Genomic DNA, 14,494 nt, shown 5'->3' on the forward strand with positions numbered 1-14,494 from the left:
ATATCTTTCATAAATTAGGTTCTTCTTAAAATGAATGTGCTAAAAAAAAAACTATGTTTTAACTGCCAAAAAAAAAAAAGTGTTCTATTGGATATTAATAGAGTTATGCAAAAACAAAAATCCACAAAAATATGCAAATAAGTTTTGGTTAATAAAGTTTTATTTTAGGCTGGATACAGTGGCTCACGCCTGTAATCCCAGTACTTTGGGAGGCCAAGGCGAGAGTATCGCTTGAACCCAGGAATTTGAGACCAACCTGTGCAACGTAGTGAGACACCGTGTCTGGAAAAAATCACTATTTTATTCATTCAAACAAAATTTTTTTGAGTACTTACCATGCACTAACATTGTTGTAAGCATTGCGATATTGTAAACAATAGTAAATGAAAAGGCTCAAAGCCCTTCATGGAACTTAAATTCTGGAAGGTAGGCACCATGGGGATTATTGGCCAGTTGGTCAAGGCTTATATTAGAATTGGGATCAAGCAGTAATTGTCCAAAGCCCTTTAGTTTCTCCACATCTAGAATTATGCTATTCAACACAGTAGCCACTAGGCACATTGTTTAAAATTAAACAGAATTAAAACTTCAGCTCCTAAGTACTCTAGCTGTGTTTGCTCAGCAGCCTGCATGGTGAGTGGCTGCAGCTTGGACATTGCAGATGGAGAACTTCATCTTGGGAGGTTCCCTTGGAGAGTGTTGTTCTAGACAAATGGGAAAGAAAGCATGGGGATGGGGCGAGGAGAGGGAATGGCCTTATTGGATGCTTATTGTGAGCTAGATTGTCTTACTTTTAACAATGACCTCTAAGATACTTATCAATCCCTGTTTCATTTGAAGAAACCAAGGCACAGAGACACTCTGGTTCTTCCCCAAACTTTGATCTCTGTGTCTCTCTCTACTGAATAAACCTCCAGTGGTTATTCTTTCTAGTTCTTCTTCATGAGTTATGTGAGTTCCTCTTGAGCATATGCTTCATTTTAAAGACTTAAAGCGAGGTTTGAAGCCTATAGGATTAAAAACAAGTTGTATTAAAGTATACTATACAGGCCAGGTGCATTGGCTCATGCCTGTTATCCCAGCACTTTGGGAGGCTGAGACAGGCAGATCACTTGAGGCCAGGAGTTTGAGACCAGCCTGACCAACGTGATGAAACCCCGTCTCTACTAAAAGTACAAAAATCAGCTGGGAGGGATGGTGGGTGCCTGTAGTCTTAGCTACTCGGGAGGTTGAGGCAGGAGAATCGCTTGAACCTGGGAGGTGGAGGTTTCTGTGAGCCGGGATCGTACCACTGCACTCCAGCCTGGGTGACAGAGCAAGACTGTCTTTAAAAAAAAAAAAAAAAAAGTTGTATACTATGCATTCAGAAAAGTACTCCAATTAATAGCTTGAGAAATATTCACAAACATGAACTTACCTATGTAAGCCAGAAACCAGATCGAGAAGCTGAAGAAAACCCATGCCCCCAAAGTCCCTTCCAGTTACTTCACCTCTCATCTGTCATTATCTGGACTTCTAAAAGGATAGATTAGCTTTGCCTGGTTTATACTTTATGTAGTCACACGATATAATTTATTTATCTTATTCAATTCTAAAGATTCTACTTCATAGCTCATTCTATTTTTGTCTCACTCCATCACTCAAGCCGGAGTACAGTGGTGGCCATCATAACTCACTGCAGCCTTGACCTCCTGGCCTCAAGGGATTCTCCTACCTCAGCCTCCCAAGTAGCTAGGACTACAGGTGTGAGCCACTGCACCCTACTAATTTTTTAAAAAACTTTTTGTAGAGACGGGGGTCTTGCTATTGTGCCCAGGCTGGTCTCGAACTCTGAACTCAAGCGATCCTCCTGCGTTGTCCTCCCAAATTGCTGTGATTACAGATATGAGCCACCCCACCTGGCCTGAAAATGGTTTTAATGGCCTTACTTGGAGTTCTCCAACAATGGGCTCATAACAGTTCTTCCTGGGCTCACCATGGTGGTAGGGCCTGGCCTATCCTCTGTCCCTGTGTTCTGTGTGAGCCCAGTACTCCCAGAGTCAGAGCTTATCTCATCCTTAGGTCACTTCCTGCCCAATGTGAAGTATAGTGGAGACGTCGGCTCATGGAGCTGAGCCCTCAGTGGCCCCCCATGTTTGCTGTTTTGTGTCTTTGCCTGGAGCCCTGCTGCTTCCTCTTCCACCTGCCCCACAATCTGCTGATGGCTGCAGAACATCAGGCTCTCTCCCAACCCTAGTCAGTGGTTTCCTTAGTTTGGTAACCCTCAGTCTTTGGCTACTTTGTGCATCCTTGACCTTATCTACCTATTAAATCCACATCAGAGCTATTTCCCACCCCTAACCAAGCAAGGCCCTATTTTCTCTGGGTCTGGAGGTTACTCCTGACTCCAGCTTAAAACTACTCTCAGAACCACCCTAACCCTATCTCTGGCATCTTTAGACTTTCCCATTCTCTTCTCTAACCATTTTCTGTCCTCCTAGGGCATTTTGGGTTCCTTGGAAAATTTGTTCTGATGGCTTTTCCTCACTTGAATAATGTAATCTTTGGACTGCTTGGCATTGTGGTTGATGTGTGTGGATCTTGTGCCTTCTCTGATCTTCTCATGCTTCCTGGACCCCATTTTCTTTTTCTTTTTTTCTCTTTCCTGCTTTTCACATGTCCATCTCCCAGAGATATCATCAAAGAAGACGGTTTGAAATGTTAGGTTTATCTACCTGATTACATGGAAATCATGAGAAAACATAAATCTGAAAATATCCGAATCTTGATTCATAAGCTCTTAAAAATATAAATTTTGGGGCCAGGCACGGTGGCTCACACCTGTAATCCCAGCACTTTGTGAGGCCAAGGCAGGCGGATCACAAGGTCAGGAGATTGAGACCATCCTGGCTAACACGGTGAAACCCTGTCTCTACTAAAAATACAAAAAAATTAGCCGGGTGTGGTGGCAGGCGCCTGTAGTCCCAGCTACTCAGGAGGCTGAGGCAGGAGGATGGCGTGAACCCGGGAGGCAGAGCTTGCACTGAGCTGAGATCGTGCCACTGCACTCCAGCCTGGGCAACACAGCGAGACTCCATCTCAAAAAAAAAAAAAAAAAAAAAAATATATATATATATATATATATATATATATATAAATTTTGGAACCTAGGTGTTACTTTTTCTTGGATCAAAGTCAAAATAGTCAAAACATGCACTGAGAAGTCTTGCTCCCTCCTTCCTAAGCCTCCTGTTTGTTCCTTTATATTGTGTGCTTGCAAGCAAATCTAGAGTTTTAGGTCTTCGTTCATACATAAATATCTGACTAGCACTACATTAAACACATTTTGTAATTAAGATGTTAATGTTGATGGACATTTCATGATGTTTGGAGACTTTGGACAAATAACAGTTCACTTGTAAGTCACAACTCTTCCCCACTGTCCCTCCCCCCGCACCTCACCTCTGTGTATTTGTGCTCTGATGTACATTTTAATTTTAAGTGATTACAAAAATTCCTTATGCTGGAATAAAAATAACATTGATAGGTGCTGAATTTTTAAATAGTCAAGGAATTTCTGTCAACTTACATTTTAAATAGTTTCTAAAATCAAAGGTTAATCTATGTAAGTTTTATGGTTATTCATGTTTTATTTTCCCAAAGTTTAGAAAATTCTATAAAGATATATCCTAGAGCAAATCTGTGTCTTGTGTGTAGCTATTACTACCTTTGATGTATTTTTTGCTGGTAAAACATTACATTTACATAGGAAAAACTGAAACCAATAATAGCACTAAAACATCAGCCACCATATTGTCACTTGACATTTTTTGTTGTTGTTTGGTGTTTTTTTCTTTTTGAGACAGGGTCTTGCTCTGATGCCCAGGCTGGAATGCAGTGGTGCAATCACAGCTCACTGCAGCCTTGACCTCCCAGGCTCAAGTAATCTTCCTGCCTCAGCTGGGACCACAGGCTCGTGGCATCATGCCCAGCTAATTTTTGTTTGTTCGTTTGTTTTTGAGATAACCTCACTCTGTCGCCCAGGCTGGAGTGCAGTGGCATGATCTCAGCTCACTGCAACCCCCGCCTCCAGGGTTCAAGCAATTCTTTTGTCTCAGCCTCCCAAGTAATTCCAAGCTGGAATTACAGGCATGCGCCACCACGCCCAGCTAATTTTTGTATTTTTAGTAGAGATGGTTTTTCGCCATGTTGGCCAGGCTGGCTGGTCTCAAACTCCTGACCTCAAGTGATTTTCCTGCCTTGGGCTCCCAAAGTGCTGGGATTACAGGCATATGAGCCACCATGCCTGGCCTAATTTTTTTAAAAAAGTCTTTGTAGACACAGGGTCTTGCTTTGTTGCCCAGGCTGGTCTCAAACTCCTGGACTCAAGCACTCCTCCTGTTCCGCCTCCTAAAGTGCTGGGGTTACAGGCATGAGCACTTGAAATTTTTGACAGAAAGGTTCTAACTTGCTGATGAAACTAAATGTATTTGGTTTCTTTTTTCTTCTAGATTTGGAATGGAGAGAAATGGAAGGAGATGATTGCGAGTTCCGTTATGGAGGTAGAAACTACAGGATTTGGCAACAGATTGGACTGGGGAGAGGGGGAGTGGGTAAAGTGACAGGTAACCGGGATTTTATATTTAGAACAATTGGGAGAAGTTGCCATCTTGGTGAGAAAGAAGGGTTCTAGGTTTAGCTTCAATTAATTTGTGTCAGCCAAGGGTGCATTATTTGATTCACACTTCATTTTCCATTGCTTTTTCCATAGATGGTACGAATGAGGCTCAGGACAATGATTTTCCAACAGGTAAGCATTTTCTCTGCCTTTTCTCTCTGTTCTATGAAAGGGGGTTATCATCTAGGCCGGCAGTTCCAACACCTGACATCTAGGCCGGCAGTTCCACCTGGGGAGGCAGAGCACTCAGGTTTAGGATGCCCTACTTCATTAACCCTTTATACATTGTTAACGATATTGCTAAAAAAAAAAAGAAACTCTGGGAAGCTTGCTACCCACATAGAGTAACCAGGCCCCCCCTCCCACCACCCAACATACTCACTGCCTGTAATAAGTTAGCATGTTTGGAGGTGAAACCCAGAGATGTTTCATTTTTTAACAAGTTCCTGAAGTGATTGATTCTAATGTACAGCCCAGTTTGAAAATGATTTATCTGGTCCAACGCCTTCATTTGCAGATCAGGATACTGGGCCCAGAGCTTCCAAACAACCTGCCAAGGGCCACACACTGGGCAGGAGTGTTTTGTTTGTCTTTTCCCCATTGCCTTTTACTACCATGCTACTTAAAAAATAAAAAGTTATTCTATGTCTAGACAAGAAGAACAATGTTCCTAGTTTCATTCAGGCAAAGCTAGGAAACCTGAGTAACACCTATTTTGGCACAGTGTGACTCTTCCCATGTAGTTCTTTTGTTTTTGTAACAAGTTCATAGGTACCCTAATGTTCTGTGGGGCAGTCCTGTGGCCAGAATGCCTGTGGAACTCTCTGAGCAGAGTGTCCAGCACCGTGAGACCTGCTGGTCGTATGGGAAGTGGTCTTGAATCCATCACTTGACCTTCTTGGGAAACAGGCAGAGGGCTGGGTCACCCAGTGTTTCCTTTCATGGTTTATCTAAGCATCAAAGTAGCATCACACACGTTGCTTCCTCTCTCGAGAAAGGAACTGGAAAAAATGCTGCAGGGCAGTGGAATTTGTATTTGTTTCATGCATTAACATTTAAAGTGACTCAGCGCGGTGCCTCACTCCCAGCACTTTGGGAGGCTGAGGCAGGCAGATCACTTGAGCCAGAGAGTTCAAGACCAGCCTGAGCAATATGGCAAAATCCCGTCTCTACAAAACATACAAAAACTAGCCAAGCGTCTTGTGCACCTGTAGTCCCAGCTCCTCAGAACCTGAGATGAGTGGATCACTTGAGCCTGGGAGGTCAAGGCTGCAATGAGCTGTGATCACACCACTGCCTTCCAGCCTGGGTGACAGAGTGAGACACTGCCTCAAACAACAACAACAAATTTTAAGACAACTAATTATATGCAGCATGAACATCAGTAAGGTGCTGGACCAAGACCTGGGATGGTGAATGGAATCTTCAGAGGTAGCAATACTGTTCCAAGCATCTAGCTTATGAGATTTTATATTGTATAGGGTGATATTTGAGTATCTGCACAAGTAAGTGCTCACTTACTAACAGTCTGCACTGAATATTTTAATACATTTAAAATTAAAAACTGCATTAAAGCCAGGCACCATGGCTCACACCTGTAATCCCAGCACTTTGAGAGGCCTAGGCAGGTGGATTGCTTGAGTTTGGGTTCGAGACCAGCCTGGGCAACATGGCAAAAACCTATCTCTACAAAAAAATGCAAGGATGAGCTGGGTGTGGTGGCACACACCAGTAGTTCCAGCTACTTGGGAGGCGGAGGTGGGAGGATCTCTTGAGCCCAGGAGGTTTAGGCTACAGTGAACTGAAATCATGCCACTGCAGTACAGCCTGGGTAACAGAGTAAGACCCTGTCTAAAAAAAAAAGAAAGGGGAGAGGAAAAAAAAAAAACTGCATTATTGATTTCAGGTTTGCAAAATGGTTGTTTAGCTATAATTGCTGACTCTTTATGCTTAGTAATTTCTTTCTAGTTCCTTTAAAATATTCTCTTATTTCTAGAGAGAAAAAAAAAACATTAACTAGAAAGCCAGAGAGCGATTCAGTGATTATGACTCCTGTGGGAACTTCCCGGTGACTCTGAGTAGCCCACAGAAGCGACACAGTGGGGAGATGAGGCCTGCATTCAGCTTCTAGGAGTCATGTGCTGCTCACTGTAGCCAATTAATTTTGAGCTCAGTGTTAGATTTTACAGGTTTCTAGAAAGACCAGAAATCTGGCTTTTGCAAGAACTCTTCTAGTTGTTAAATGTAGCTTCTCTATTTCTGTTCTTTCTTTTGTTTAATGTCACATATGTCTGTGGTTAGGTTGGTACCTATTGTACCTTGATGTCAGGGTTCCAGCCCTGCCTTGATCTCAGGTCAGCCTTGAGCACACCCTGAGCCTCCTGTGCCTGTTCCCTGCTCTCTCAACGGGGTCGTCACTCTCCCCATCCTGCTGGGCTCTCCCTCACCAGCTCTTCCCTGGCCCCTAGCTTAGAAACACAGGGTGAGCACTTATGTCTTCATTTCTTTCCACAGTGGAGAGAAGCAGGCTTCAAGAAATGCTGTCACTTTTGGGCCTAGAGACGTACCAGGTCCAGAAGCTCAGCCTCCAGGACTCTCTGCAGATCAGTTTTGACAGTATGAAGAACTGGGCCCCTCAGGTTCCCAAAGACTTGCCCTGGAATTTCCTCAGGAAGCTGCAGGCCCTCAATGCTGATGCCAGGAATACCACCATGGTGCTGGACGTGCTTCCAGATGCCAGGCCTGTGGAGAAGGAGAGCCAGATGGAAGAGGAGATCATCTACTGGGACCCAGCTGATGACCTTGCTGCCGACATTTATTCGTTTTCTGAGCTGCCCACCCCTGATACGCCAGTGAACCCCTTGGACCTTCTCTGTGCCCTGCTGCTCTCCTCAGACAGTTTCCTGCAACAAGAAATAGCGTTGAAAATGGCCCTCTGCCAGTTTGCACTCCCGCTCGTGTTGCCTGACTCGGAGAACCACTACCATACATTTCTGCTGTGGGCCATGCGGGGCATCATGAGGACATGGTGGTCCCAGCCCCCAAGGGGCGTGGGGAGCTTCCGGGAAGACAGCGTGGTCTTATCCAGGGTGCCCGCCTTCGCCTTCGTGCGCATGGACGTCAGTAGCAACTCCAAGTCCCAGCTTCTCAACGCCGTCCTCAGCCCGGGCCACAGGCAGTGGGACTGCTTCTGGCATCGGGACCTCAACTTGGGCACCAATGCCCGGGAGATTTCGGATGGGTTGGTAGAAATTTCCTGGTTTTTTCCCAGCGGAAGGGAGGACTTGGACATTTTCCCAGAACCTGTGGCCTTTCTGAACCTGAGAGGTGACATCGGGTCTCACTGGCTGCAGTTTAAGCTCTTGACAGAAATCTCCTCCGCTGTGTTTATATTGACTGACAATATCAGTAAGAAGGAATACAAATTGCTGTACTCCATGAAGGAGTCAACCACAAAATACTACTTCATCCTGAGTCCCTACCGTGGGAAGCGCAACACAAACCTGAGATTTCTGAATAAGTTAATTCCTGTGCTGAAAATAGACCACTCGCATGTCCTGGTAAAGGTCAGCAGCACTGACAGCGACAGCTTCGTGAAGAGGATCCGGGCCATTGTTGGGAATGTGCTGCGGGCACCCTGCAGGCGGGTATCTGTGGAGGACATGGCGCACGCAGCCCGCAAGCTGGGCCTAAAGGTCGACGAGGACTGTGAGGAGTGTCAGAAAGCGAAAGACCGGATGGAGAGGATTACCAGGAAAATCAAAGACTCGGATGCCTACAGAAGGGACGAGCTGAGGCTGCAGGGGGACCCCTGGAGAAAGGCAGCCCAAGTGGAGAAGGAGTTCTGCCAGCTCCAGTGGGCCGTGGACCCCCCTGAGAAGCACAGGGCTGAGCTGAGGCGGCGGCTGCTAGAACTTCGAATGCAGCAGAATGGCCACGATCCCTCCTTGGGGGTGCAGGAGTTCATCTCGGGGATCAGCAGCCCCTCCTTGAGTGAGAAGCAGTACTTCCTGAGGTGGATGGAGTGGGGCCTGGCACGGGTGGCCCAGCTGCGACTGAGACAGCCTCCGGAGACACTTCTCACCCTGAGACCAAAGCACGGGGGCACCACAGACTTGGGGGAGCCACTCTGGCCTGAGCCCCTAGGGGTGGAACACTTCTTGCGGGAGATGGGACAGTTTTATGAGGCCGAGAGCTGTCTTGTGGAGGCGGGGAGGCTGCCGGCAGGCCAGAGGCGTTTTGCCCACTTCCCAGGCTTGGCCTCGGAGCTGCTGCTGACAGGGCTGCCTCTGGAGCTAATCGATGGGAGCACCCTGAGCATGCCCGTCCGCTGGGTCACGGGGCTCCTGAAGGAGCTGCACGTCCGACTGGAGAGACGGTCAAGGCTGGTGGTTCTGTCAACCGTCGGGGTGCCAGGCACGGGCAAGTCTACACTCCTCAACACTATGTTTGGGCTGCGGTTTGCCACAGGGAAGAGCTGCAGTCCTCGAGGGGCCTTCATGCAGCTCATCACAGTGGCCGAGGGCTTCAGCCAGGACCTGGGCTGTGACCACATCCTGGTGATAGACTCCGGGGGCTTGATAGGTGGGGCCTTGACGTCAGCTGGGGACAGGTTTGAGCTGGAGGCTTCCTTGGCCACTCTGCTCATGGGACTGAGCAATGTCACCGTGATCAGCCTAGCTGAAACCAAGGACATTCCAGCAGCTATTCTGCATGCATTTCTGAGGTTAGAAAAAACGGGGCACATGCCCAACTACCAGTTTGTATACCAGAACCTTCATGATGTATCTGTTCCCGGCCCCAGGCCCAGAGACAAGAGACAGCTCCTAGATCCACCTGGTGACCTGAGCAGGGCTGCAGCCCAGATGGAGAAACAGGGCGACGGCTTCCGGGCACTGGCAGGCCTGGCCTTCTGCGACCCTGAGAAGCAGCACATCTGGCACATCCCTGGCCTGTGGCACGGAGCACCTCCCATGGCGGCAGTGAGCTTGGCCTACAGCGAAGCCATATTTGAATTGAAGAGATGCCTACTCGAAAACATCAGGAACGGCCTGTCGAACCAAAACAAAAACATCCAGCAGCTCATTGAGCTGGTGAGACGGCTGTGAGTGTGCAGAGAAACCCAGTTCAGGTGTAGGAGGCTGCTGTGGGCAGCCCTGTCTGATGGGGCACCCGTGTGGGGCTGTGCCCTGGTGCCTGAGAATGGCTGGTGCCCAATCGACATGAGAAGACAAGCAAAAGACAGAGGGTTTGGAGTCTCCTCAACAGTGTTAAGAGAGGAAGTGACCTCACAGACCAGCTCAGAGATGTTACCAGGAATATCACAGCCCCCAGGGTAGGGAGACAAGCAGCAGTTTGTTCTGTCTCAGCTCCTGTCAAGGATCCTGCGGGGTGGGCCCTCTGTATAGCTGCTCTCTGTCACTGGCCCCTGGAGTGGGAGCAGCGTCCTCAGTCACTGCAGGCCCAGGCCGGCAGGTGGTCCCAGGACAGAGATGGGGAAGTTGTCCTGAGGAAGCAGAAGTAGGCCTTGCTCCCGCCCAACCCAAGGGCCTCCAGTGGACCAGCATTCGAGATGTGAGTGCCCGTGGTGTGCAAGGCACTCCCATGGCACCATATTTATTGACTGATCTGTGAAGGCTTCCCTGACCCCTGCCCAGGAAGAGTTCATTGGTCGCTCTGTTGTGCCCCCACAGCACTTTGTTATACCTCTGCCACACACTTCACGCAGCGCGTTGTAACTCATGTGTTTACATATCTGTCCCCCAGACTGAGCTCCTTGAGGGCAGGGACTGTACATTCTCCAGCTCTGTGTCCCCAGGGCCTGGCACATTGTAGACGCTTAATAAATGTCTGTTGAATGAATGAATGCACAAGTGATAGTAATGGGCAGGTTCTGCCTCTCTGTGCCTTAATTCTCCTGTTTCTCAAAGAGGATAGCAGCATCTGTCTGAGGAGGGGGTACGGTACAGGCAGTATCTGGAATGGTAGATAGCACAGAGATGTGCCACTTAAAAAAGCCATCCTGTTCCCTCTCTTTAAGGCAGGAGCCATTCTTCAGGCTGTTACTGGGGATTAAAACTAAATACCTTCACAGTAACTCTGAGGTCTTTCCACTGTCACCCCATTTCACAGTTGAGGAAAAGGAAGCCTAGAGCAGGTAATCCCCTGCCCCAGAGTTCACACCTGGATGGGCAGAGCTGGAGCGGATGAAGGGTGGTGCTGTCACGCCCAGCCCTGCATCTCTTCCTCTCATCCTCTCCAGACTCCCATGGCTTCTGGGCTCACCCCTGGGCAGCCATGTCAGTGCCAGCGCCTCCTCTGACATCCTCCCCGACCTCATCCACAGCCCACTTGCCACCATTCGAACCAGAGGCTTGGCCAAGGACTTGGGACTTCTGCCCTGTCAGTTCTCCCGCTGGAGTCCTTGCCTGTGCTGGCCCTTCCCAGAGGCCAGTGTCACCTCACTGGGCCTCAGAACCCCACCTGAGCCCTTTCACCAGCTCTAGGAAGCTCTGCTTGATCTCTGGGCCTTGCTTAGACCTTGGAGCCTCTTTCTCTTTGTGTTTCTTGACTTCAGAGAAACAAGGCCCTTCCCCAAGAGCTCCTACCATGTTTCTTGTCCTCCTTTCACTAGACACAGCAAGGGAGCCTTTAGCTCTCAGGAGCTCACCAGCCTTCTAGACTGGAATCCTTTCTTGAACAAAAGGCTTCCTGGTCCCTCTTCTGGAGATGCCTGGCAGCCTACCTGCTGTGGGTTTCTGGATTCCCCAGATGCTCCACCTGCTGCTCCCGGGACATCCAAACTGTTGCCTCCTGCGTTCCAGGAGCCTGGTTCTCTGCAAACCTGGTCTCTTGGTAATAAGTTTAGGAAAACCTTTCCCTTTTTTCATTTTCCTGCTCTGTTGCCTGGGCTGGAGTGCAGTTGCGTGATCTCACTGCAACCTCCACCTCCTGGGTTCCAGTGATTCTCATCCTCCCAAGTAGCTGGGACTACAGGCGCCCACCATCACAAAAATACAAATAATTTTTGTATTTTTAGTACAGACAGGGTTTCACCACGTTGGCCAGGCTGGTCTCGAACTCCTGGCCTCAAGTGATCCGCCTGCCTCAGCCTCCCAAAGTGCTGGGATTACAGGAGTGAGCCACCGCACCCAGCCTCCTCCCACCCTTTTTGAAGGGTTGATGTTTCAAGTCTGTGAACTGTGGATGGGCCTTGCCTTTAGCCCTCCAGTCAGTGCTGCTCTTAGGATTCCAATGAACACAGCACCCAGGACTTCCCTTTCATATCTGGAGCTCAAAATGCTCACCTTGAGCTCACTCTGAGAATGAAATGCTCACTCTGAGAAGCCCCAGAACTTGCCATGGGGCTACTGGACAGTCATGTCCTTGGAGCCAAGCTTAGTAGAGAGAGAGCCACCCAGAAAGGTGGACAGGGCAGCAGGCTGCTCACCAGAGTATGGCCGTGTGCTCACAAGGGGTCCTGTTTGATCAAAATGTCAAACCAAGCAAGTACCATCTTGGAAATGGGCCTGAAGAGTGCTTGGGACAAGGAACAAGCGTGTCTTCACCTCTCTTGTGAGATGAGGTGTAGCTTGCTTCAGCATGTTGGATGTCCAGCCTGGTTTTGAACCTCAGCCTTACTTCCTACTAATTATATGACCCTTAGCAAAGTTACTTGGCTTCTCCAAGCCTTAGTTCCCCCTACTAGCACCTGTGTAGGAATGGAAGGTGCTTACACAGTGCCTGCCCCGTGGTGGAAAAGCCAGTCTGTGCGTGAGATAAGTGAGGCATCCATCTCTGTGTCTACACCATTCTGCACACCCATGAGGTTTGTGGAGAGGAAACTGCCTTCTGCATCAGTCTCAAACATTTTAACATGTCAGATCAGGATTCATCTTTTAATCAATCAATGGTACCTTAAGATAATTTGCAGCCAGTTTTCCTTCTTAATGGTATGTAAAACAGCATCTTCTCATCGATATTATCTTAATTTACTGAAACAGCACCTAGCAGAACTGGTGGTGGTGTGCAGTTTATACAATATAAACCTCATCTGGTAGCTACCCCAACTCCTCAGGTGTGGTGTATTAGCCCAGTAAAAGGGAAAATACTCTTTCTGAGTCACTAATAAAATGATTTGGCCATAAACCTATCCTGATTTCTTCTAAGACTCCAACAAAATTTCACCAGATTGCAGCTTTATGAGCACTGATGAGTCAGGGCTGTACAAGAGCCAAGATGACCTTGGTCCTGGTCTCCTGTCATTTCGTCAACCACACCCTCGCCCCGCCACATACACACTTTGGAGGCCATGGCTTCTTCCATGCTGCTGTCTGCCTGGGGGCCCCTTCTGCCTGTCTCTGGCCCTGGCTGACTGGCGGGCACATCTCTCAGAACAGCCTCTGGTGCCATTCGCACCTCCATTCGTGCCCACCCAAGGGTTCAGGGGCCTTTCTGTGCCCCTCTTGGTCCTTAGCACATTTTCATTGTCTCCTCATCTGAGCCCATTATATCTAGATCTAGCAGTTTCTGGGAGCCAGGGAGTGGCAGTCTCAGGGGCTGGAGCTCATGAGCCCATCCCTCAGTCTTCTCTTTCTTGAGTCCGCCCCCCCTCTATCCCAAGCACCAGTTTGGCTTCTTCCGGTTCTGACTTTTAGCCCAGGGTTCTGGTGTGGCACTGGGCATTTCTAATTGCCCACAGCTCTGATAACAGGAGAGTGGATTCCTTGGGACTGCAGAGCTGACGTCAGTAATTATAGCTGGGGACCTCACCCACCAAACCCAGCCCTTGTGCCTCAACAGAAGGAGAACGGAGGTAGGGGGATGGAGCAGGAGCTCACAGGGAAAACGACTGAGCTGTCTTGGCAATCTGGTTTGACACGCCTCTCTGCTTTACTCGTAGGGTTTCAGTTGTTTGACCTATTTCTCAGAATAGAGCTGAGAGCCTCTGGGATTTTTCCTGGTGAACGAGTTATTAGGAAAAAAAGAATCACAAGGAATAATGTAAAAAACATAGGTTTACAAAGTGTAAAGTGTCAGCAGTTCTGAGTTAGGATAAGTCAGCTGTAAAGAGAACCACCATGAGTGGAGTGATACCGGCTCACCCTCCAGCCAACAGGAAGGGAAATGTCACCCCACTGCCCCCAGGCTGGATTCTGAAACTCTTCAGGTTCTGGAAGTACAAGGGGGCTGACAGCTCCCTTTTACACAGCGTCTCTCCATGGCCCAGCCAGTGCTGTATCCCCTGAGCACTCTGGGTGAGCCCATGGTGGCTGTGCTGCACCCAACTGGACAGATCATCTCAAAGAAGTCCTGACCTCCCAGCAGACCCCTCCTCCCTTCTTCTGCCCTTGTGACCAAGAGTGGTAGGCGTGGACTATGGCTACGTTCCTTAGAGAGCTGCCATAATCTTCCAGGAGCATCCAACAGCACTCTCCCCAAAAGGGGGCTCTGCAAATACACATTTTGGGAGTCTCCCAAATAAACTGAGAGAGTTCAGGACACCGGTTCTCAGCCCCGACTGCAAATTGAAATCACCTAAGGGACATTTTAAAAGTGTGAGTGCCTGCCCTCTCCCCACAGAGGTGGTGTGGAACCCAGGGGGCTCTGTCATGCAATTGCGAATCACTGCTTTGAGAGCATAGGAGCAATTTCTGGTTCTTGATTATCATGTACAGAACAAAGGCTCACGTCAGAGAAAAAGCAGTTTTACATCCCTGTCTCTGCATTAGGCTCCAGGAAGGGTGCAGATGGGTCTTTCACATGGGGTCATATGCTCCTGGCCTTTCCATGTCCAGGCAGTCCTTGAGGGCCACTTGGGAGCTGTCTGCAGCAAGC

General features: G+C 48.5%; 1 protein-coding gene across 8 annotated transcripts in view; it reads left to right on the plus strand.

Moving 5' to 3' along the window:
* URGCP (upregulator of cell proliferation) overlaps positions 1-10,519 on the plus strand; it is a 50,222-nt gene extending 39,703 nt beyond the window's left edge. For all 8 annotated transcript variants that reach the window (XM_054494487.2, XM_054494484.2, XM_054494483.2 and 5 more), the window contains 3 exons: positions 4,491-4,541; positions 4,751-4,789; positions 7,172-10,519. In XM_054494487.2, coding sequence (XP_054350462.1) covers positions 4,508-4,541; positions 4,751-4,789; positions 7,172-9,765 — 2,667 coding nt within the window. In that variant the 5' untranslated portion in view covers positions 4,491-4,507 and the 3' untranslated portion in view covers positions 9,766-10,519. The remainder of the gene's footprint in view (positions 1-4,490; positions 4,542-4,750; positions 4,790-7,171) is intronic.
* Positions 10,520-14,494: the final 3,975 nt, after the last annotated feature.

This window comes from Pongo pygmaeus, chromosome 6, assembly GCF_028885625.2.
Source record: "Pongo pygmaeus isolate AG05252 chromosome 6, NHGRI_mPonPyg2-v2.0_pri, whole genome shotgun sequence".
NCBI classification, from domain to species: domain Eukaryota; kingdom Metazoa; phylum Chordata; class Mammalia; order Primates; family Hominidae; genus Pongo; species Pongo pygmaeus.